General features: G+C 51.0%; 2 protein-coding genes across 5 annotated transcripts in view; both read right to left on the reverse strand.

Annotated features, from left to right (window-relative positions):
* Nucleotides 1–8401, reverse strand: part of PRRC2A (proline rich coiled-coil 2A) — a 45339-nt gene extending 36938 nt beyond the window's left edge. For 2 of the 4 annotated variants that reach the window (XM_077330796.1, XM_077330793.1), the window contains exon 1: nt 8192–8400. The gene's annotated coding sequence lies outside the window, so the exon portion shown is untranslated. Of the gene's footprint in view, nt 1–7932; nt 8089–8191 lie in introns of those variants that run through there. The other 2 variants (XM_077330795.1, XM_077330794.1) reach the window with 2 other exon arrangements.
* Nucleotides 8402–12885: 4484 nt separating this feature from the next.
* AIF1 (allograft inflammatory factor 1) lies at nt 12886–22143 on the reverse strand. Its single transcript, XM_077331255.1, has 6 exons — nt 21884–22143; nt 17306–17367; nt 15656–15722; nt 14568–14609; nt 13325–13487; nt 12886–13229 (listed from the first exon to the last, which is right to left on the reverse strand). The coding sequence occupies exons 1-6, from the start codon at nt 21894–21896 to the stop codon at nt 13142–13144; spliced, it is 435 nt and encodes a 144-aa protein (XP_077187370.1). The 5' UTR covers nt 21897–22143; the 3' UTR covers nt 12886–13141.
* Between the last annotated feature and the right edge of the window lie 1757 nt (nt 22144–23900).

Consider the following 23900-nt stretch of genomic DNA (forward strand, 5'->3'; position numbering starts at 1 on the left):
TTTTTATTCTGTTTTTAATTGTGCACTATAATAAATAATCAACAAGTTTTACATTATTTTATTGTACAGCTCAACTTCTGAGTTCCAAAGGAGAAATAGTACAAGGGGGGGAAGGCCCTTTCACTTCTATGGGGCCTGAGTACGAAAACTTCCCAGTAGCCTAAGCCAAAAATGCTGTGTTCCATGGAAACACCAAACATAGAAAAACAGACATCCACACCAAACCTTGGCTCACTAGTACATCTTCATGCAGGTCCCCTATGAGTTCACCTCAAAGAATGTGCCTCCAGGGTACTATTTAAATGGAGCATGCTTTCCCTTCGTGCCAGGACTTGGCCCAGGTCACCATAACAAGTAGTCTGCACAATCCAAAGACAAGTTCCCAACCGCCACGGTTCTTCCAAATCTTCAGTTACCAAACAATCTGAAACCGGGCTATCAGCATTCTGGCGTCGAATGGGCAGGATTTTGAGAACATGCAAAAAAGATGAATGTGCTTCTGCCTACATTCCCACAGCCCATCATACAAAAGGTTCTGGTAATTACCTTCAAGGCCATACGTGGTCAGGGCCCAGTGTACCTGAGGGACTGCCTCCCTGCCTACGCCCCACCAACCGGATAATGATCCCTGGCCCTAAAGAAGCCCGCCTGGCCTCAACCGGGGCCAGAGCCTTCTCTGTCCTGGCCCGCACCTGGTGGAATGAGCTCCCAGAGGAGATAAGGGTCCTGACGGAGCTAAAACAGTTCCGCAGGGCCGGCAAAAGGGAACTCTTTCACCAGACGTTTGGTTGAGACCAGGCATAACCAACAACATCTGCAGGGCCCCTGCCCCCCTCCCACTCCCCACCCTCAGAAACACATCAATGCATTCTGCTGCTGGGCTTGTTGTATTATTACTGTTTAATGTTGTTCTGTTACCACTGTTATCAGCTAGTTAATGTTACAGTTTATATGTATGGCTCTTTGTATGGTTCTCAGTTCTAGGTAAACCGCCCTGAGCCTTCAGGGAGGGTGGCATATAAATGTGAATGAGTGAATGAATAAATACTTAATGGGGGAGTCTCATAATATCCTCTTACTGCATCACACTATCTAGTTCTGCTTTTAACAGCTGGTCAGCTAGACCTCTTGGGGGGCATTCAAGGCAAGAGTCTTTCCCTGTGTTTGTCTCCGGCATCTGGAATGTGGACGTCTGCCTACAAACACAAAGGCCCCTTTTAGCTGGCCTACCCTCCCTGAATTGGTCTAAGCCTTTTGACGGGACCAGGCCGCATAGCGTGGAGCTATGGATTACATGTGACACCTTGCACTAAGAGGGCACCTGCTTTAGTAACACACAGGAGTGTATTATCCACCTGAACTGCCAGACGAAAAACTTCATGCTGGATCTATTTCTAACTCCCGCAAGCAGCGAACGTGTGTATTACACCCTCCAAGAGGCAGGCCCCTTTCACACACACCCTGCAGCCCAGAAGCCCCTTGGGCAGTGGTTCTCAACCTGGCGGTTGGGACCCCTTAGGGCAGGGGGAGTCAAACGGCGGCCCTCCAGATGTCCATGGAGTACAATTCCCATGAGCCCCTGCCAGCATTTGCTGGCAGGGGCTCATGGGAATTGTACTCCATGGACATCTGGAGGGCCGCCGTTTGACTACCCCTGCCTTAGGGGGTCAAACGACCCTTTCACAGGGATCATCGCAGGGTAATCAGCTTGGCCGGGGGGGGGGGGGGACACCACCACCTTGGTCTCTCCCACAGAGCATTCCCCCCCCCCCGCGATACCCATTCCTTGCCCCTCCCCCTCAAATCTGGTTGCTAAAGCGGCCCCAATCACACAAGGGGCCTTCAGTCTACCTGTGTGGCGGCGTGGGTCAAAAGCTCCGCCAAGTTTCACCTGCTGCTATGCTTTGGAGAGCAAGCATGACCTCTGAGCCATCCAGGACCGTAGCAGAGGGAGGGGACGCTGCGTGTCACAGCAGCACCAAGAAAGGTGCTCAATTAACAACTCTGCACACCGTCAAGAGCCTGGGGGGTGACTTTCGACACCTCCCCAGCCATGGAGGCGACCCTCGCGGATCTAGCTCGCCAGGTGTTTTACCATCTGCTCTGGGCAAAGGTACTAGTGCCCTACCTGGCCTCGGGAGACCTAGCTGCAGTGATCCATTCAAAGGTCATCTCTAGGCTGGATTATGGTAGCTTGCTCTATGCAAGGCCAACCTTGGCCCAAACCCAGAGGTTATAGCTGGTGCAGGACGCAGCTGCAGGGGTCCTTATGGGGACCCCGTGGAAGGCCCATTTTCAACTTGCCCTCCAGCAGGGGTAGTCAAACTGCGGCCCTCCAGATGTCCATGGACTACAATTCCCATGAGCCCCTGCAAGCATTCGGTGGGAGGGGCTCATGGGAATTATAGTCCATGGACATCTGGACGGCTGCAGTTTGACTACCCCTGCCCGGCAATGGCACTGGGTGCCAGTGGAGTTTCGCATCAGGTTCAAGGGTATGACCTTTAAGGCCTTACATCAGGGGTAGTCAAACTGCGGCCCTCCAGATGTCCATGGACTACAATTCCCAGGAGCCCTTGCCAGCATTCGCTGGCGAATGCTGGCAAGGGCTCCTGGGAACTGTAGTCCATGGACATCTGGAGGGCCGCAGTTTGGCTACCCCTGCCTTACATGATCTGAGGCCTGCATACCTGAGGGACTGCCTCTCCCAACAGGCCAGTCTTCTGAAAACAATTTGTTGTTTATCCCTGGCCCTAAATATGTTCGCCTGGTTTTGACAAAAAAGCCCCTGGTTCCGACCTGGTGGAATGCATTGCCAGTTGAAACCCAGGCCCTGACAGAGCTGTCAAAGCTCTATGGGGACTGCAAAACAGTATTCCTTCACCAGGCTTATGGCTGAGGTCATGGCTATCTGAAGACTAAACCAGCCTTTCTCCTTCTCCTTTGTTCCTCCTCCCCTCATTCCAGACCAGTGGTTCTCATCCTGGGGGTTGTGACCATTTTGGAGGTCGAACGACCCTTTCACAGGGGTTGCGGCAGGACAAGCAGCTTGGCCGGGAGGGGGGGGGCGCCATCCACACAACAGCCTTGTGGGATAGATCGAGGGTTCATCTGTCTGGAGCAGGGGAAAAGAGCGAGATCAGCATGGTGGGACAAGAGCTAGGGCTGAACTGAGAAATCTCAGAAAAAAAGCCAATTTATATACAATCTTCATGCCACTGGTCAGCTTTGGAACTGTATTAAAAGGTCACAGAATTAGGTGGAGAACCACTGTTCTAGACCAAGAGTGGCCAAACTGTGGCTTTCCAGATGTCCATGAACTATAATCCTCATGAGCCCCTGCTAGCATGTGCTGGCATGGGGCTCATGGGAATTGTAGTCCATGGACATCTGGAGAGCCACAATTTGGCCACTCGTTTTAGATCATCTCAGTTCGGTTATCCTGACAGAAGGTATTTAAGAGGGTGGGGGAAAGGGTATTGGTTTTAACTGTGTTTGTATTATCGTAAACTGACCGGAGCAGTATAGAAATTAAATAAATAAGGTGGTCTACAAAAAGTGTTTGGTGAAAGAGCCAAAGCAAGGAAGATCCAAGCATCCAAGATTCATGTTATTCATTTTATGATGATACCGAAAACTACTTAGCTCTAGCTAGACGCCAATCCTGAAAATGAAGGGAAAGGTTTTTGGGGAAAGAAGAAGAGTTGGAGCCAGCATGTGAGACCCTACAGAATCTCTGACATGTTGGGGGCCAGCTGAGACTGAAAGGAATATATATATCTAATATTCCAGCTGCAGTTAATCTTCCATTATCAGACACATGTCACAGTGGAGGCCTCCAACATCTAACTCATAATTATACTTAATTACTAGCTTATCTGCAAAGGGTCTTCTTACTCGAATAAAGGATCTGGAGACTTTTGTGCTATCGGCATCCCACCACATAAAGCCCTACCCGTCTACTATGTATGATCTTGTTCACTCATAAATATTCCTGCAAACTGAAGGTGATGCTGAAACCTCTCCACTGCACCCTCCAAACTGGTTTAGAGACAATAAGGCTCTAAAGAACGCTTCAGAATACACAACTCTAACATTGGAGTGGAAAAGAAATTTGACCCAATCTGTTACACACAAGTAACTACAGTATCACCAAGGAGGAGGTACGTATCTGATCATAATTTGATCAGAACGTATTAAAAAAAGGGGAAGGGGGTGGTAGGAGGAGTTGGGACTCATTGCCTAACCGCCTATCAGGTAGGCTGCCCTGCCCCTGATTGGCTGTCCACCCAACAAATGGCCAATCAGGAAGGATGTCCGGCCCCTGGCCACATCCCCCTCCAACTTCTTCCATCTGGAAGTGCTAGCCTCTGGTAAGCCAGCGGGAGTTGGGAGGGAGGGACTGCAGGCCTGGGGGGCGGAGGAAGAGAAGGGAGCCCCTGCCAGCGCTCACCCTCACCCCGAGCAGCCTTAGCTGTGGCCTTACCAGGCTTCAGCAGGCCTGCCCAGGGTGGTGGTGGAGACACAGGCAGGGGCGGAAACACAGAATCCCTGCCTCAAAAAGGCCTGCTGTGGCCTTTCCAAACTTCGGCTGGCCTGCCCGGGGCAGGGGGAGGCTAGCCCTAGTACAACAGGCAACTGTTATTTATGAATCACCAAAATCCATTGCAATGCAGAAGGCATAAAGTGGTATGAGTGTCTTATCTCAAAACCGCAAAGCATCTGGCGTTTTCATTAATAAGGATAACTCCAACCTTAAGTGGGAACAGCACAAGCCGCCTTGGGTCCAGGTTGGGAGGAAAGGCAGGAGAGGGGGGGGGGGTGATTTCAACCACGTATTCCTTACACGTCTGCTTCCTTTCCCCTTATTTAAAGCTGGCTGGTTATAACAGACTGTGTATGCTACCTCGGCCCTTGGGGAAAGCACAAGTATACGCTAACAGCCTTTGTAATTTCGCTAGATAACACGCAGCTAAGATGCCCAATTCCCCCAGCACTGCACAACCGGCTAGAACGGCACCTGAGCAAAACACAGGCCGACGCCGGCCTTAAAAATAGCACAGCCTCCTCCCCTTCATTTTTAATCCATTATTGATGCAGTCTTCCGGAATCCAAATCTTTCCCTGCTAGCTGGCCTTGATCGCAGACTGTCTCCTCACCGCTGTCTATTCACCATTTATTATAAAACCCTCACACTTTGCGAGTTTGTAAATGGGGATGCTTAATAAGGCCCAAGGACTCAATCTCCTTTTCGTCGTTTCCCCCCCCCCTCATTTCAAGGCCACCCCGATCTTGAATCAGCAACCGTTAATTATTAATATCGCCCATTTATCTGCAGAATCCCAGCGCTGCGTTAGAGGAGCAGGGTTTAAAGAGAAACCAGTATCTGTAGGGGACTCCCTCACCCTCACCCCAAGAAGTTCTGACGCTTGCAGGTGTTCTAGCAAAAAAAGAAAAGGACCCCCCCCCCGCCCGAATTCCATCACTCCCAAAAGAAGGCAGTCTTCTTCCAGCTGAGAGAAGCGACTCAACAAACAACCACAACACGCTCACAAAACGAACCCAGAGACCAACAATTCAGAGTGATGGCAGAATGAAGCGAGTTGTCCTCACAACTCAATCAGCCCCGGTTTGAACTGGCATTTGGAAGGGCTCGACGTTCAGGGCAGACGCTGGCAAAGACAGAAATGCCCCCCCCCCACGCAAGAGGTGGATTTGGCGGTTTCCCCAGCCCTAAATCACTCCGCCTTCATCTAAACCCGACAAGGCTCCAGTTAGGAGCCTCAGCGCAACTGACTCGGCTTTCACGGTTATCCAATATTTTACGATGTGCCTTCAGGTGACTGGGCTGGCGGTGGGGCAGGGCGTGTACAAACCTACCCCCCCACACACACACACCCGCTGCTGCACACACAGCTTTCCCATTCAGATACCACCCCAATTGCAGACCCGGGGCTCTGAAATAAAAAGGGAGCCATGTTAGCTCCTGGTTCCACCAGCCTGCTCCCTCACCCCACCCCACCTTCCCACAATGCTGGGAAATTCGAACTCGGCTTTTATGCTAAATTAATTCAGGCTGTGCCATTCAAACGGAAGAAGAAAAACCCGGCACGTACGCCCCGGGAGCCCTGGATTTCAGGAGCCCATTAATATTTACCAACCCTGGACGTGGGGATTCTCCACATCTCCCCTACAATTGATTTTCTGTTTAAAGTGCTGTAAAAGAGACAGCGGCCTTCACATTACTCCTCTCCCCGTTCTCCAAGGCACACCCTTCACTGCAACTGACCCTCCAAGAGAGGTATCTCTTTCCCCTACCAAAGGCACTTCTTTAGGGTCTGGAGTTTGTCCAGTGTGGGCAATCATGAGCTCAACACGTCCAGATTTTCACGGCCACCCCTGATGCACCATAGAAATCCCAGCTAAAAAAAGCGAGAGGTGGTTTTGATTTTTTTTAAAACTTAAGATGCAGTAAAGAGGCGTTGTTTTTCTTTTTATAAAAACATCTCCCCCATGAGCATGACTCTAGCTTCGTGACCATGTTGCCTGTTGACTTGATTTAGAGCATCTTCTCCCCAAAATACAGAGTATCGGGTACCACCTGGCCATTGCAGCGGGTTTCCTGAGCATTCCTCTCCAAATTGCTATATAACACCTGCCACACCTCTCTCCCCCCCCTCCCCCTTCTAGTTTTGGATATTTTGGTTTGTTTTAAATCCCAAACTAGGAAACAAAACAAAACATTGAATTTTCCAGGAATGAACTACTGCAACCTTGGATGCATGACAATATCAGATTTAAAACACACACACACACAAAAAACGTTTCCATCAAACCCTCCCTGTCTTTTAAAGGCATAGAGTACCTTGTGGCAGACAACAATTTTTAAATAGGCCTTTGTAGTCCCCCCCAAAAAAGGAGGGGGGGGGAAAGACTAAAATCTGCTTCACTGTATCCATTCTTGCAACATCCCATATCCCAAATGTGGATACTTGTACCAGAGGTATGCTGGGGGGAGGTAGTCGTCCCCCCACCCCACCCCAAACACACCTTTCATGGCGGCATTTCGATTTGGGGAAAAGATCCACCCCCTCTGAACAAACCCTAGCCTCTCAGAAATCAGAGTGACCCGCCAACAGGGGAAAAGGAATATTTCGATGCCACCCCAGATCCCGAACTCTCCTTTTTCCTTGGGAAAAAAAAATCCTTCCAAACTCCACCTTCGGCCTTAATCAAAACAACATTTTTGTGACGGGACTCTTTGGAAAAGTCTGAAATAAAAATCTCTTTCGGGAGGGAGACAGGGCCATCTCAGGCTCTCTTCCTGGCCTCTTCCTGCAATCCCCCCGAGAGCGAGACCCCCCATTCCAGGCAAATCAGCCTCATCCCAAGCCAGCCCCACTATTTACAAAAGGCGCTAAAGATGGATGCAGGAAGATTAAAGGGCTGGGATTTCCAATCTCTCTCTTTTTTTGGGGGGGGGGATCTCAGGCTCTCTTCCTGGCCTCTTCTTGCAATCCCCCTGAGAGAGAGACCCCCCCATTCCAGGCGAAGCAGCCTCATCCCAAGCCAGCCCCACTATTTACAAAAGGCGCTAAAGATGGATGCAGGAAGATTAAAGGGCTGGGATTCCCACCCGCCCCCCAACCTCTCTGCCCCCCCCCACTATTTCAACCCAGGCCATCAATTCCTCCCCCTTCCACCTCCCTGGGGGTGAGGAGGGCCATCAGCGAGATCCAAGTCCTAGAAGGTCTCTCGCAGCCCCCCTTGAACGACCCCCCCTTTTCCACCTGAGGGGGGCAAAGGATGTGGGGGGGGGCGGCCCGGGGGCAGGGCGCGCCTCCCCCACCCCTTTTTGTCTCTCCCCAGAGGCTCCCCCTGGGCTGGGCCAGGAGCCCCCCCCAGCTCGGCTCCCCGGGGCCAAATACCCACCCGAAGGCGCGAGGGGAGCGCCCGGGGGCTCGGCAGGGCCGGCCCGGTTCGGGGGAGACGAGAGCGCCGCCTGAGGGGCGGATGGCCGCGGATTCGGTTGGGCAACAGACACAGGCGAGGCTGAAGCCGAGCACAAGATGGCGGAGGCCCGAACGTTCTACCGGCTCACCCCGACCCAGCTCCCTTCGCCTTGCACCAGCGCCGCTCGCTGGCCGGCCCGCCGCGGGCTCGCCGGGCGCCCGGCCGGCCCCATACTCACCTCGTCGGATCGGGCTCGCTCCGCTCTCTCCGGCGGCGAGCTTCCCGGGGGCGGCGGGGCGTCCTGGGCGGAGGATGGAGGCGGATTCGGCGAAGCCCCCCCCCCTCCCCGGCCCCCTGCTTTGTAATTTGTCCAAGGCCCGATGTGGCAGCCTCGGCGTCTAAGCACCGACTAAACGGCCATCCGGGTCCCAGGCCCCGGCGGCGGCGGCGAAGCCACGCCTCTGCACGCTGCGTGAGGGGCGGGCCGCAGGGACAAAACCCCGGAGGGGGCGGGACCAACGGTCCAAGGGGCGGTGCTCGGGCAGGTCAAGAGGTGGGGCCAAGGCGGGCGGAGGATCATTGATGCAAGCGAGGCAGGGATGGCTGGCAGAGGCTGCTCTTTGCATGTTTTAGGATTGCAAAGGGGGGGAAAGTTGCGTCTTTACAAATCAGGCCTACTGAAGGATTCCTCAGCCCTGTTTTTTTTTTTTTTTAAGCAGCCTGGTTTTGTTAAGTCCCGATTTCGTGCTAGGAGGAGTTTAACTTCCCACCCTGCATAGGGATCTCCAAAGAGACCTTCATTCTGCTGACAGAATCTATGGGCTGCCCTCATTCCCACTTATAGAGTTGGAAGGGACCTCCAGGGTCATCTAGTCCAATCCCCTGCGCAATGCAGGAACTCACAACTACTTGCCCGCCCACAGTGACCCCAGTTTTATGCCCAAATGACCCCCCTCTTCTCTGACACACACACCAAAAATCTCCAGAATCCAGCATGGTCTGGAGGAAATTCACCTGACATCCCACAGTAGCGGCAAGCAATTCCCCGTGTATGCAAGGAAGGGCCACAAGAGACAAAAACTGGGGCGTCCCTTCCAGCCCACCCACTCACCATCTGCCTAAGTTCATAAAATCAGCATTTCTGTCAGATGGCTATCTAGCCTCTGCTTAAAAACGTCCAAATAAGGAGAACCCACCACCTCCCGAGGAAGCCTGTTCCACTGAGGAAGTGCTTTGTCAGGAACTTCTTCCAGAGGTTTAGCCGAAAATTCTTTTGAATTAATTTAAACCCATTGGGCCTGGTCCGACCCTCGGGGGCAAGAGAGAACAACTCTGATCCTACCACATGACAGCCTTTCAAGTATTTGAAGATAGCTATTATATCACCCTCTTGTGGCACAGAATGGTAAGGCAGCCATCTGAAAGCTCTGCCCATGAGGCTGGGAGTTCAATCCCAGCAGCCGGCTCAAGGTTGACTCAGCCTTCCGTCCTTCCGAGGTCGGTAAAATGAGCACCCAGCTTGCTGGGGGGTAAATGGTAATGACTGGGGAAGGCACTGGCAAACCACCCCGTATTGAGTCTACCATGAAAACGCTAGAGGGCGTCACCCCAAGGGTCAGACATGACTCGGTGCTTGCACAGGGGATACCTTTACCTTTTTACCTTTTTACCTTTATTGTATCACCCTCCGGTGGACTCCGGGGAATGGTGGAGGACAGGAAGGCCTGGAGGATCATTGTCCATGGGGTCGTGATGGGTCGGACACCACTTCGCAACTAAGAACAACAACCATCATATCCCCTCTTACTCATCTTTCCCTTGAGGTCCCTCCCCACCCCATGTCCCACTCACTCCTGGCTCTACTCCTAAATTCTCCAGGTACTTCCCAACCCTAGACCTGGATATCTCAGGCAAGCCTGATCCCGTCAGTTCTTGGAAGCTAAGCAGGGTCGGCCTTGGCTAGGACTTTGAAGGGTGACCTCCAAAGAATACCAGGGCCAAGATCAGCCAATGGCAACCCACCTTCAAAATCTATCGCCTGGTTGCCAGGCAATCTTAGGATCTCCTGGCTACATAAGACACTTGCTATGAAATCAATCAATTGTTCAGTCTCAGGCAAACTGATTCCTGTCACCTGGAGATTAATTTTAATGGCGGGAGATCTGCAGGCTGGCAACCCTCAGTAGAACTCAGGGCTCACCCCCCCAGTGTGCTTGATGAGTAGTATTTTATTTATTTAGGTACGTTGGCTATAGTACCGCCTTTCTTACTGAGATTTAAAGTGGGTTGCACAGTGTGCTACCTTGATCACATCAGGTTTCAGAAGCTAAGTAGTTATTAGTGGTATGGGAGGTCCTCAGGCAAACCATCTCTGAATGTCTCCTACCATGAAACCTTGCAGGGTCGCCATAAATCTGCTGCAACTGGCCGGCTCTTTCCTCACATGCACATTTTGAATTAATACAATCAACAAGGTTGGACATCCAGGATAGATGAAAGAAGGTGGTTCTTCCCAAGATGCATTGTTCGCTTTTGGAATGAGGGGAGCTGTCAGCTTTGACGGGTTTAAAAAGGGGATTCAGTCGGGATTTCGTCAGGAGGCTTTACCTGGGAAGGCCAAATCGAACCTCCAGATTCAGAGACAATGTATGCTTCTTTGCTGCATGTTAGTTGAAGGCGTGCTGTGGTTGAGGAGCAGGAGTTACGCCAGCTGGGAGTTTGAGGTCTGAGGAGAAACAGGTCTATTATTCATGGATGTTTTCTCTCGTTTTTGCAGCGTATGTCTGTCGGGTTTTCTTTGTTGCTTTGCATTCATTTTCCTCCCTTCAGAGCTCAGTTTGTTCTGGTTGCTGTTTTCCTGAGATTTCTGAGAGTGCTTTTGTGCTGATTTCCCCCTTGTTTTTTCCAAAACAAAGGTACTTCAAAAGCATACCGATTCCCGCAGATTCCCCCCCCCCCACCGTTGCCCTTCTGCTGGCCCTGGCCCACTCTGAACCTTCTGCCATCCTACCCCTTCATCAGCGTACAAGCTCTAGTCTCCGATTTTAAGAGAGCCAACTTGGTGTAGTGGTTAGGAGTGCAGACTTCTAATCTGGCGAGCCGGGTTTGATTCTGTGCACCCCCACATGCAGCCAGCTGGGTGACCTTGAACTCCCCACAGAACTGGTAAAGCTGTTCTGACCGAGCAGTAATATCAGGGCTCTTTCAGCCTCACCCACCTCACAGGGTGTCTGTTGTGGGGAGAGGAAAGGGAAGGAGATCGTAAACTGCTTTGAGACTCCTTCGGGTAGAGAAAAGCGACATATAAGAACCAACTCTTCTTCTTCTTCTTCTTCTTCTAAATTTTGTAATTTTTTTTCACATGCAGCATAAGGCCTGCGATATGAGACAATCGCTATTTTCAGTTCTCTGAATTTGCAAGCAAGGGGAAGTGTTAAACACGTCTGAAGACACGTGTTCACGCAATTCGGGTAACAGAAGGAATTAGAGCCACCGTGAAGCTGTGCTAGGGGATCAGTGAAAAGACCTCCCCCGTTTTTTAAAATTTAGTGTTGAGCTTCACCATACAAACTGCAGCCTTGGCCAAATGTGGTGGAGTTGCAGCCTGCTTTGCACGAACACACGCACATGCGTCAACAATCATAGTCTGCAATGCCAGCATCATTGGGTTCTGCGGTGCATTCTGTACACTCAACATGTTCTCCCACACTGTGAGACTGTGTGACTCCCATGTTTTTCACAGTGGTCGATCAGCAGAGAATCCCTATATCCCTGGCAATAAGGAAAATGGGCTTTGCAGCAGCTTAATAGTATTTTTTAAAAGCCTGGTCAGCTTCAACATTGGGTTTCTCTTCCTGGCCGGCATTCCTTTCTGTTCCCTTTGATTTAACAAACTAATGCTAAAAGGCATGAGCAAAACCTGAACTATGAGGAATTTAAAAGAAAGGTGTTTGCTGGAAGCTACTCTGCAGCTGAGATAAGGCAATTGCATAATTAAACAAACAAACAAACTTTAGATGCCACCCCGTGTGTCACAAGCGATGATCCACCGTGAGCAAGTTTGGTGTAGTGGTTAGGAGTGCGGACTTCTAATCTGGCAAGCCGGGTTTAATTCTGCACTCCCCCACATGCAGCCAGCTGGGTGACCTTGGGTTAGTCACAGCACTGATAAAGCTGTTCTGACTGAGCAGTGATGTCTCAAAGGGTGTCTGTTGTGGGGAGAGGAAAGGGAAGGTGACTGGAAGCCGCTTTGAGACTCCTTCGGGTAGAGGGAAGCGGCATATAAGAACCAACTCTTCAGTAATCTCAGGGCTCTCTCAGCCTCAACTCCCTCACAGGGTGTTTGTTGTGGGGAGAGGAAAGGGAAGGAGATAGTAAGCCGCTCTGAGACTCCTTCGGGTAAAGAAAAGCGGCAGATAAGAGCCAACTCTTCTTCAGTAATCTCAGGGCTCTCTCAGCCTCACCTCCCTCACAGGGTGTCTGTTGCGGGGAGAGGAAAGGGAAGGCGACTGGAAGCCGCTTTGAAACTTCTTTGGGTAGAGAAAAGTGGCACATAAGAACCAACCTTCTTCTTCTGATTTTAAAAACTGTGTGTGGTTTCATAGAATCATAGAATTGGAAGGGGCCATACAAGCCATCTAGACCAACCCCCTGCTCAACGCAGGATCAGCCCTAAGCTTGTAGCTGCAGAATAAATACACTGGAGGAAAATAGAATAGTATGTCAGGTGGGCTCAGAAACCGAAGTCAAGATTAAAGGCCAAGTGCTTTGAAAATCTGCAAGAAGAGGGGTGTGCATTATGGGCCATAGGCTACAGGGAAGAATCTGTTTTCCTTTTTGTGGCACTGTTCCACCAATGGCCACATATGCTGGGGGACAGACTTGTACCTCAACATGAGCATTAACAAGATTGGAAGGAAAGGGCGGACAATGTTTTCGGAGGGGTGGTATTGCTCTGAATTATTTTGCATTTCCGTTTGACAGGAAACCGTTCCCGGGAATTTGCTTTCTCAGTTCTTCCGAGGTGCCCAATTTTCCTTCACGCTCACTGCTGTGGATGGACAGGGGTAAAAAGAACCGATTTCTCTGAGGACTTCTGCAGCGCCCAGACTGCTGAGGCAGGTGGAAGACTTGAAATGTTGCTGAGCAGAGTGATCCAAGCCAATCGATCCAAATAAAGTGGGGAGCTTTAAGGAAGATCTGCAATTATTTTCTTCGGAGGGGGGCCGGAAGGTTTCTCCTCTTTCTCTTTGGCTTTCTCTTCATACATCAGAATTCTGCGGAGGGAAGAGGGAGGACATGGATCAGTCTGGAAGGTTGGGGGTTGGCTATTGCAACTGGGGGGTGGGAACTGGAGGTCAGCAACACTTACATTTTGAGGATCGCTGACCGCTTGCCCAGCATCATACGGACAAAGTCCCTGTAAGAGATGGTCTCGCTCATCCCTCCTGTCACTTCCGTGATCATCTTCTTCAGTTCCAGGTGGGTTTTGGCTGCCCCCAATTTTTCTAGCATGCGCTTCAAGGCCATGATGTCTGGAGCGGTGGGGGGAGGAAAGGACAACGCCAAGTGAGTTCCGGCTGCCGATACTTTTCACGTTGTTTGCTTTCTCGATGCACAGAAGTCAGAAATTGCATCCTGACCAATAAGAGCAGGGGTAGTCAAACTGCGGCCCTCCAGATGTCCATGGACTACAATTCCCAGAAGCCCCTGCCAGCGAATGCTGGCAGGGGCTCCTGGGAATTGTAGTCCATGGACATCTGGAGGGCCGCAGTTTGACTACCCCTGAATAAGATAATAGAAACCCGACAACCCCATTTGGCACATGTTGGAGAACGTATGACCAATGCACTTTAGAAGCAGTTTTTCCTGTTTGGCACAGGAAAATCCAGCTGCAAAAGCAGATCAAAAGTGTGTTATCCAACGTGTATGGAAGGAAATACGGCAGCTGGATCGCTACAGTGGTTAAGACTGGGAGCTTCTAATCTGGCAAGTGATTATCAGCCGCTTTGAGACTCCTTCTGGTAGAGAAAAGCGGCATATAATACCAACTCATCTTCTTCTTCATGTTAAGGAAGTATAATATTGCTCTTTCAACCGGAACACACCTTTTTTTTTTCTGAATGGATGCTACAACGGCGGCAAGACTAGTATTAGCCAAGAATTGGAAATCCCAAGATATAACGACGGTTGACTCTTGGCTAGACAGACTTGTTGATCTGGTAAAAATGGCAAAACTTACATCTATGGTAAATAGAAAGTCAGATGAAGAATTTCGGGGGCAGTGGAGCCTCTATTTGGACTATCTTACTAAATGAGGCTTGAAACAGGAAAGAAAAGACTGGGGGGAAAGGGGGGGCAAAGGGAAGGGGGTATATAGTGTTCGAATATTCTTTTTTATTTTTCTTTCTGTATACTCTTACAAAATAAACAAACAAACAAATAAATAAGTAAAATTCAATGGACTTGCCCAGGGTTGGATAAAAGGACTTGGGGGACCATCGGTGACCTGCAGACCTTTGAGTGCCCATTTCCGGTCAAAGAGGAGGAACGGCTGTTGGGTGGTGTACCGTGGGCAGAAACAAGAATGACCCCGATACGTAAACGTAACTCACCTATGTTTCCTTGCGCGTTAAGGTCAAAGTCCAAGTATTTCTCTGCAAAAGAGAGAGGGTTAACATCAGAACACAAAGGCTGCCCTGTTGGATCACAGCACCACTCTGGTCCGGCATTCTGCACTGAACAGTGGCCTGCTAGATGCCCCTGGGATGCTCAAAGGCAGCAGGTGACGGCAGCATCTGTCCCTCTGTGTGTCCGATATCTTACAGCAGCCTTTTCCAACCTTTTGGCCATAGATGAGGCCCAGAAATAATTTGTCAGGCTTTGAGGAGCTCTTTCTTTTCTTGGAGGGGGGGGGAGGATCGAAGAAGGCAGAGGAGGGAGAGAAAACTCCAAGACTGACAGAAGTTAAGAGAAATTAGGGGCTTCTCCTTTAAGGCAAGCTTGTCATATGGCCACCTTTGGCCAATCAGGGCGTCTCTACCACAGAGGACAGCCCAGATTCAAAACAGCCTGCTTTCAATATTCAGTTTCAATATTCAATATTCAATTTCTAGCTTCCTTATGGTACCCCTAAAAATTGTGGCTTAATCTCAAGACATTTTAAAAATTCTTATTTGAACAAAACAATGTTTTTTTAAAAAATTAATTGGGTTAATTAATGAATTAATTTAGAAGCAAGAATGTTGTATAGTCCAACCTCGTCAGATCTCGGAAGTTAAGCAGGGTCTTTACTGGGAAGGGAGTCTGCCAAGGAGGACTCTGCAGAGGAAAGTCATGGCAAACTACTCTGCTCTTCTCTCTCGCATGACCCTTCCTCTGCTCTTCTCTCTCGCATGACCCTTCCTGACAACCTCTTCCTAGTTTTGTGATGAATCAGCTGTGACTTGATGGCTTGTATATTCATTTGGAGGCAACACAAATTGAGTCCAATAGCACTGTGCCCATGAAAGCTTCACGCCTTGAATAAACCTTGGTGCCATTGGACACAATCACTGGAGGCTCTCATTGTGGGAGGGGCCCACTCGCTCTGCTGGCATTACAGCATCTTTAAAAGGACAGACTCCGCCCTGCTCCTTCAGCTCAAATGAGAAAACCAATTCCCTTCTCGCATTGTATCCAGTTGTTCATCGAGGCCACTCACTTTTAAACAATTCCAACTTTTCGGCAAGGTCTTCATCTGTGCTGTATTTGGGGTCCTCCAAGAATTCCTGTAAAAGACAGGAGAAACCCCTGGTGGAGTTAGAAGATCGGCTGAGGGGCCAAAGGAGCCGAGTTCGGATTCCCACTCTGCCAGTGGGTGACCTTGGGCCTTGCTTCCTTTCCCCACCTCGCCTCCTATACAGAGTTGTTTTGAGGATAAAATGGGACATCCCCCCCCCCCGGTTCCTGGGCCTGGATGATGGACATCTGTTCCTTGTCCTCTTTCCCCATCTAACTATATGGTGCTGTGACCCTTCTGATACCTTAGCTATGGGTACATGTGGGAGAACTGAGTTGGTTATTACTGCCATCTTAACTGCTTGACTGTTTGCTTTTAATGGTTGTTGTCATGAAGGTTATGGTAATGGTATGATTCTATGGGGTTTTTATTGTATGGTGGGAATGTTGAGATGGTTTATACGATGTGAACCGCCAAAAGCCAGCGGTGGTATATAACATGAATTATAGATAAATACAAATAGAATCATAGAATCATAGAGTTGGAAGGGGCCATACAGGCCATCCAGTCCAACCCCCTGCTCAACGCAGGATCAGCCCAAAGCATCCTAAAGCATCCAAGAAAAGTGTGTATCCAACCTTTGCTTGAAGACTGCCAGTGATAAACAAACAAACAAACAAACAAACAAACAAGGGAGAACTCCCTGTGCAGCTGGGAGGGAGGACAGGATAAGAATACACATGATGGTCAGATGGATGTCAGGCAATGGCCACGGAAGAGTGGAAGCCGTCTGCCCCATTTCATCTATCACTTGGGGATATCAGAAAAGGATGCTGTTAATGGCATCCTAAGTAGTTACTCCTTTGCATTGGCTTAGAACAGCGGTTTCCAAAATTTTGGCTTGCCCCTCCCCAAATGACCTCATCCTCAGGCTCCATCCTCCAAATCTCCAGGCATTTCCCACCCTGGAGGTGGCAACCTTGCTGCAAGAGCATCTCCATCTAAAGGATTTCAGGCAACTGGCGTTAGGACAAATCCCGCTCTCTGTCTAAAATCCTGAAGAGCCGGGCATTTGCCTTACTGTGCCTTTGCTTTGCTGACATCTTTATTCAGTGGCAATCTGAAAACGTGAAGTTTGGGGCATGAGAATTCCCCTCCGGCTGCCATTCCCAGGTAGATGTTACATAATTAAATAGTTGGACAACGGAGAATATCGGAGAAGGGGACCAGGATCTTCCCATAACCTGACCTCAACCAAAAACCTGGCAGAAGAGCTCCATTTTACATGCCCTGCAGAACTGCATTAGCTCTGACAGGGGCCGTAGCTCTTCCGGGAGCTCATTCCACCAGGAGGGGGCCAAGGTCGAAAAGACCCTGGCCCTGGTTGAGGCTAGGCAAACTTCACACGGGCCGGGGATCACCAGCCTATTAGTATTCACAGGGCGGGAAGCCAATGAAGAAACAATGGAGCAGCCAATGTTAAATTGTTTTATTAATTTTTTAAATGGTGATTTTAATGCAATTAGATGTTGCGAGCAGTCCTGAGCCTGCTCGCAGAGAGGGCCAACCTAGAAATCAAAGTATAAACAAACAAACAAACAAACAAAATGTTAGCTTTGCCTTCTTTCTTACCTTATTGAGAGAGTCAAGGAACTCTTCTTGCTGGGCCTTCAGTGCCCCAAAAGCCTTTCCTCCTGGCAGATGGAGAAAAATATAATAACAACAACAACAACAACAACAACAACAACAACAACAACAACAACAACAACAACAGGCACACTGGGAGACCCCATCTTCCTCCCCCACCCCCAACAAGATTCTGTTCCTCTGGAGTAGGGGTAGTCAAACTGCGGCCCCCCAGATGTCCCTGGACTACAATTCCCAGGAGCCCTTGCCAGCATTTGCCAGCGGGGGGCCGCAGTTTGACTACCCCTGCTCTGGAGGGTCCTAGTTTTCCAATATCCTCTTTGCAAAGGCAGTTTCCTCTCCACAGCTTCGGTTCCGTGGGATGTGTTATATTTGGGGCTCTTTGGCGAAACCAAAAAGGAAGTAGACAGAAGTTCCTGATGCTAACAATAACAAGAACAACAACAATAATAATAGGCACACTGGGATACCCCATCCCCCTGACTTCCTCCCCCACCCCCAACAAGATTCTGTTCCTCTGGAGCAGGGGTAGTCAAACTGCGGCCCCCCAGATGTCCCTGGACTACAATTCCCAGGAGCCCCTGCCAGCATTCGCCAGCGAATGCTGGCAAGGGCTCCTGGGAATTGTATTCCATGGACATCTGGAGGGCCGCAGTTTGACTACCCCTGCTCTGGAGGGTCCTAGTTTTCGAATATCCTCTTTGCAAAGGCAGTTTCCTCTCCACGGCTTCGGTTCCGTGGCATGTGTTATATTTGGGGCTCTTTGGCAAAATCAAAGAGGAAGTAGACAGAAGTTCCTGACGCTGAACTTTTTCTACCTCATGAAGAAACGTGACAGTTAGCTACTGGGGTAAAGGGTGGGGCTGAGCCAGTGGAAGGGGAATTTGTGGGAAAGTCTGTCCTTGGTGGAGCACAGGGAGGAGAGGGTGACCAGATCCAGGTTGGGATATTCCTGAGGATTTGGGGGTGGAGTCTGGGGAGGACTTCAGCGATCAGTTCCCATAGAGAATATTGCTTTGGAGGATGGAGTGGACTCCACGGAGGTCCGTTTCCTCCCCTGGCTCCACCCCCAAATCTCCAGGGGTTTCCCAGCCTGGATCTGACAACCCTAGTCCCCCACCCCTTGCTGGTAGCTGGAGGGACCTGACAACCCTAGCCTTCCCACCCCTTGCTGGTAGCTGGGGGGACCTGACAACCCTAGCCTTCCCACCCCTTACTGGTAGCTGGGGGGACCTGACAACCCTAGCCTTCCCACCCCTTGATGGTAGCTGGGCGGACCTGACAACCCTAGCCTTCCCACCCCTTGCTGGTAGCTGGGGGGACCTGACAACCCTAGCCTTCCCACCCCTTGCTGGTAGCTGGAGGGACCTGACAACCCTAGCCTTCCCACCCCTTGCTGGTAGCTGGGGGGACCTGACAACCCTAGCCTTCCCACCCCTTGATGGTAGCTGGAGGGACCTGACAACCCTAGCCTTCCCATCCCTTGCTGGTAGCTGGAGGGACCTGACAACCCTAGCCTTCCCACCCCTTGCTGGTAGCTGGAGGGACCTGACAACCCTAGCCTTCCCACCCCTTGCTGGTAGCTGGGGGGACCTGACAACCCTAGCCTTCCCATCCCTTGCTGGTAGCTGGAGGGACCTGACAACCCTAGCCTTCCCACCCCTTGCTGGTAGCTGGAGGGACCTGACAACCCTAGCCTTCCCACCCCTTGCTGGTAGCTGGGGGGACCTGACAACCCTAGCCTTCCCACCCCTTGCTGGTAGCTGGGGGGACCTGACAACCTCTTGCTGGTAGCCAGAGGGACCTGACTACCCTAGCCCCCATCCTCCCTGGTAGCTGGAAGGACCTGACAACCCTAGCCTTCCCACCCCTTACTGGTAGCCTGGGGGACCTGACAACCCTAGCCCCCCATCCTCCCTGGTAGCTGGAAGGACCTGACAACCCTAGCCTTCCCACCCCTTACGGGTAGCCTGGGGGACCTGACAACCCTAGCCCCCCATCCTCCCTGGTAGCTGGAAGGACCTGACAACCCTAGCCTTCCCACCCCTTACTGGTAGCCTGGGGGACCTGACAACCCTAGCCCCCCATCCTCCCTGGTAGCTGGAAGGACCTGACAACCCTAGCCTTCCCACCCCTTACTGGTAGCCTGGGGGACCTGACAACCCTAGCCCCCCATCCTCCCTGGTAGCTGGAAGGACCTGACAACCCTAGCCTTCCCACCCCTTACTGGTAGCCTGGGGGACCTGACAACCCTAGCCCTCCATCCTCCCTGGTAGCTGGAAGGACCTGACAACCCTAGCCTTCCCACCCCTTACTGGTAGCCTGGGGGACCTGACAACCCTAGCCCCCCATCCTCCCTGGTAGCTGGAAGGACCTGACAACCCTAGCCTTCCCACCCCTTACTGGTAGCCTGGGGGACCTGACAACCCTAGCCCTCCATCCTCCCTGGTAGCTGGAAGGACCTGACAACCCTAGCCTTCCCACCCCTTACTGGTAGCCTGGGGGACCTGACAACCCTAGCCCTCCATCCTCCCTGGTAGCTGGAAGGACCTGACAACCCTAGCCTTCCCACCCCTTACTGGTAGCCTGGGGGGCCTGACAACCCTAGCCCCCCATCCTCCCTGGTAGCTGGAAGGACCTGACAACCCTAGCCTTCCCACCCCTTACTGGTAGCCTGGGGGACCTGACAACCCTAGCCCTCCATCCTCCCTGGTAGCTGGAAGGACCTGACAACCCTAGCCTTCCCACCCCTTACTGGTAGCCTGGGGGACCTGACAACCCTAGCCCCCATCCTCCCTGGTAGCTGGAAGGACCTGACAACCCTAGCCTTCCCACCCCTTACTGGTAGCCCGAGGGACCTGACAACCCTAGCCCCCCATCCTCCCTGGTAGCTGGAAGGACCTGACAACCCTAGCCTTCCCACCCCTTACTGGTAGCCTGGGGGACCTGACAACCCTAGCCCCCCATCCTCCCTGGTAGCTGGAAGGACCTGACAACCCTAGCCTTCCCACCCCTTACTGGTAGCCTGGGGGACCTGACAACCCTAGCCCTCCATCCTCCCTGGTAGCTGGAAGGACCTGACAACCCTAGCCTTCCCACCCCTTACTGGTAGCCTGGGGGACCTGACAACCCTAGCCCTCCATCCTCCCTGGTAGCTGGAAGGACCTGACAACCCTAGCCTTCCCACCCCTTACTGGTAGCCTGGGGAACCTGACAACCCTAGCCCCCCATCCTCCCTGGTAGCTGGAAGGACCTGACAACCCTAGCCTTCCCACCCCTTACTGGTAGCCTGGGGGACCTGACAACCCTAGCCCTCCATCCTCCCTGGTAGCTGGAAGGACCTGACAACCCTAGCCTTCCCACCCCTTACTGGTAGCCTGGGGGACCTGACAACCCTAGCCCCCATCCTCCCTGGTAGCTGGAAGGACCTGACAACCCTAGCCTTCCCACCCCTTACTGGTAGCCCGAGGGACCTGACAACCCTAGCCCCCCCATCCTCCCTGGTAGCTGGAAGGACCTGACAACCCTAGCCTTCCCACCCCTTACTGGTAGCCTGGGGGACCTGACAACCCTAGCCCCGCATCCCTCGCTGGTACCCAGGTGGGGACCTGACAACCGTAACGCCATCTGGCCCCACTTGTTTGCAGTCATCCCTGGATGAGACACAGTTGGGACCGGATTGTTTATATAGTTAGGGTGAAAGTTTCTAGCCACCAAAATTTCCCCTTAAAGATGCACATCTGCGAAACCCATAACAGGAGAAAGAGACAAGGAAGGTACTCTGGGGAGGGGGACCGAGTGCTATCTTCTCCTGCCTCACTTTTATTATAAACTTGCTAGGCTAACATTGAAAGTGAAGCTATATGTTATGTTGGGGGGGGGGTCTTCCATAGACCCCCCCCCCGGGTGCGTTGGATGAGGATCGGAAAGCGGGCGGGAGGGGGTTACTAAGACTGCAGTTGCTGACTCGCCTATTCTGTCAGTGTGGTCCTAACCAAAGATACACTCCTCCATGTCTGCTGAAGCAACCGGCCTAAGAATCCTGTCGCTTCGTTTAGGATTGTGCGGTAATTCGTTTAAAACCCTGCCGAGTAAAAATAGCTCTTTCCGACAGACCGAAAGACAAAGAAAACCACCCCGCTCAAAAGCTTGCTTTGTTTTTTTGTGTGTGTGAAGGAAAAATTATGCAAATCCCACTGGAGCCCGTCTGGGTTCCTCTGTTTATTATTATTTATTTATTATGATTATTATTTATTAAATTTATGACTCGCCTCTCCTCGAAGGCTCGAGGTGAGTTACAATGCTTAAAACCCCAATAAGAACCCCTATACACAATAAAACACAGCACAATAAAACACAATACCATAAAACACAGCACAATAAAACACAATACCATAAAACACAGCACAATAAAACACAACAAAACACAGCTGCCCACATAATTGTTGCTAAGAACAGCCCATTTCCTTACAGCTGTTTTCTCTCTCAGATAGAAGTCGAACCAACATCTCTGCCAGAACCCTTTCCTGGTCCCATTCGATAGATAAGTCAATGGCCAGGTACCTTGTGCATTCATTGGTCCTCCGAATCGTTCCCGGATCCCTGAGCGTGGTACGTGCTCCGGACGGGGCACTGCTGACCGATTTCCCTCCTTTGAAGCTCGGCTCTTCTCTCTCTCTGACTATATGTAGGGGTTGCTACTTCCTCTTTGGTTCTGAGAAATGGCCGTTCATTGAGAGTCCACCATGTGGAGAAGAAGAAGAAGAAGGTCTTGAGCAGCCCTGAGACGAAACACGTAATTTGTGGGAGGAAGTCGTTTTCCTGTTCACCAGCGAAGAGGCAGTTCCGCACCGAGCAACGCAGAGCGAAAGACCGTCCTTAGGATAAGGTGCTTCCTTTATACTGTTTCAGATTTGGACTCTCACAAGCTGCCTTCTGCTAGCTAAAGGTAAAGGTAAAGGTATCCCCTGTGCAAGCACCGAGTCATGTCTGACCCTTGGGGTGACGCCCTCCAGCGTTTTCATGGCAGACTCAATACGGGGTGGTTTGCCAGTGCCTTCCCCAGTCATGACCGTTTACCCCCCAGCAGCAAGCTGGGTACTCATTTTACCAACCTCAGAAGGATGGAAGGCTGAGTCAACCTTGAGCCGGCTGCTGGGATTGAACTCCCAACCTCATGAGCAAAGCTTTCAGGCGGCTGCCTTACCACTCTGCGCCACAAGAGGCTCTTAATCTGCTAGCTACCTACGTTATAAACAGCTTTTCAGGAAGTGGCTTGGGAGAAGAAACCAGGTGAGGGCTGCACTCTTGGCATCATTACCCCAGGTGATGCCTGTTTTTCCCCCCAGGTATAAAGACGTTTCCTTGATTTACATAGACTTTTTACAATTGTGAAGAATTCTTCTAGAATGTATGTCTTCTATTGAGGTCCTCTTTGGGTTCTTTTTTGGACTTATCCTTCTGGCAATGTGGGTCCACTGAGGTTGCTTCCAATATGATGCAGATTAGCAAGCTGATACCCTTCCAGTGGGGCCTGGAGCATTCCTGTTTCCGCATTAGGAGACATACCTTGTTTTAGCCACGTTTTGGATTTCCTTTGGATGCTGTGGGTCGATTCTAGCGTTTCTGCATTTGGGCTTTCCTCCCCTTATTTCCCAGGCTGAAATTCGCAACATGCTTTCCGCACCGAGTTTGATGGAGGCAGCCTCCCATCATGCTTTGCTCCTTTCCTTTTCGGTCCTGGCCCCCCACCTGGTGAAATGAGCTCCCGGAGGAGCTGCGGGCCCTCATGGAGCTTACTGCTTTCTGTAGGGCCTGCAAAACGGAGCTCTACTGCCAGGTTTATGGTCAGGGCCAGTGCTAGAGCAGGTGGTATGGGTCCCCCTTGGCATTGGCGCCTGGATATCTTGGCGCCTAACATCTTGGTTCCCTCCCATGCTGCCCTCACCTTCCTGTTTTAAAGAGGGCTAAGGTTTTCTTTCCATATTCCGAGGTTTTGTTGTATTGTAGTCATTAGAGTTTTAATGGGGTTTTATTGGGTTTGACTGTATGGATATTTTGGGTGACCCGCCGCAAGCCAGTTTTCGAGAGCGGTGGGTTATAAATCCAATAAACAAACAAACAAACAAACAAACAAATGAATCTGTATTTTTTTTTTTTGGCAAAAGCACCACTTAGTCCCTCCATTCTGTGCCCTTGATCGCCTCCCTGCTTCCCGCCAAGCGCCTGGAATGTAATTAAAAAAACAAACACCTGAGCTATAATGTTATAACATTATAACGCTGCTGTGCAAGACTGCTTTTTTTAAAACTTAGAAACTGCATTGTAACGTGATCAGCTTTTTGTTTTAAAGGCAGATGGAAGAAGAAGAGGAAGAAGAAGAGGAGGAAGAAGAAGAGCTGGTTCTTATATGCCGTTGTTCTCTACCTGAAGGAGGCTCAAAGCGGCTTACAGTCGCCTCCCCTTTCTTCTCCCCACAACAGACACCCTGTGAGGGAGGTGGGGCTGAGAGAGCCCTGAGATTACTGAAGAAGAAGAGTTGGTTCTTATATGCCGCTTTTCTCTACCTGAAAGAGTCTCA

The sequence above is a fragment of the Paroedura picta genome, chromosome 3 (assembly GCF_049243985.1).
Source record: "Paroedura picta isolate Pp20150507F chromosome 3, Ppicta_v3.0, whole genome shotgun sequence".
Classification (NCBI taxonomy): Eukaryota; Metazoa; Chordata; class Lepidosauria; order Squamata; family Gekkonidae; genus Paroedura; species Paroedura picta.

Coding starts and splice junctions, on each gene's coding strand:
- AIF1 (XM_077331255.1), bottom strand. Junction 15,723..17,305: donor TCCTTGACTCTCTCAATAAG/GTAAGAAAGAAG, acceptor TGTCTTTTACAG/GAATTCTTGGAGGACCCCAA. Junction 13,488..14,567: donor TAACGCGCAAGGAAACATAG/GTGAGTTACGTT, acceptor CCACCGCTCCAG/ACATCATGGCCTTGAAGCGC.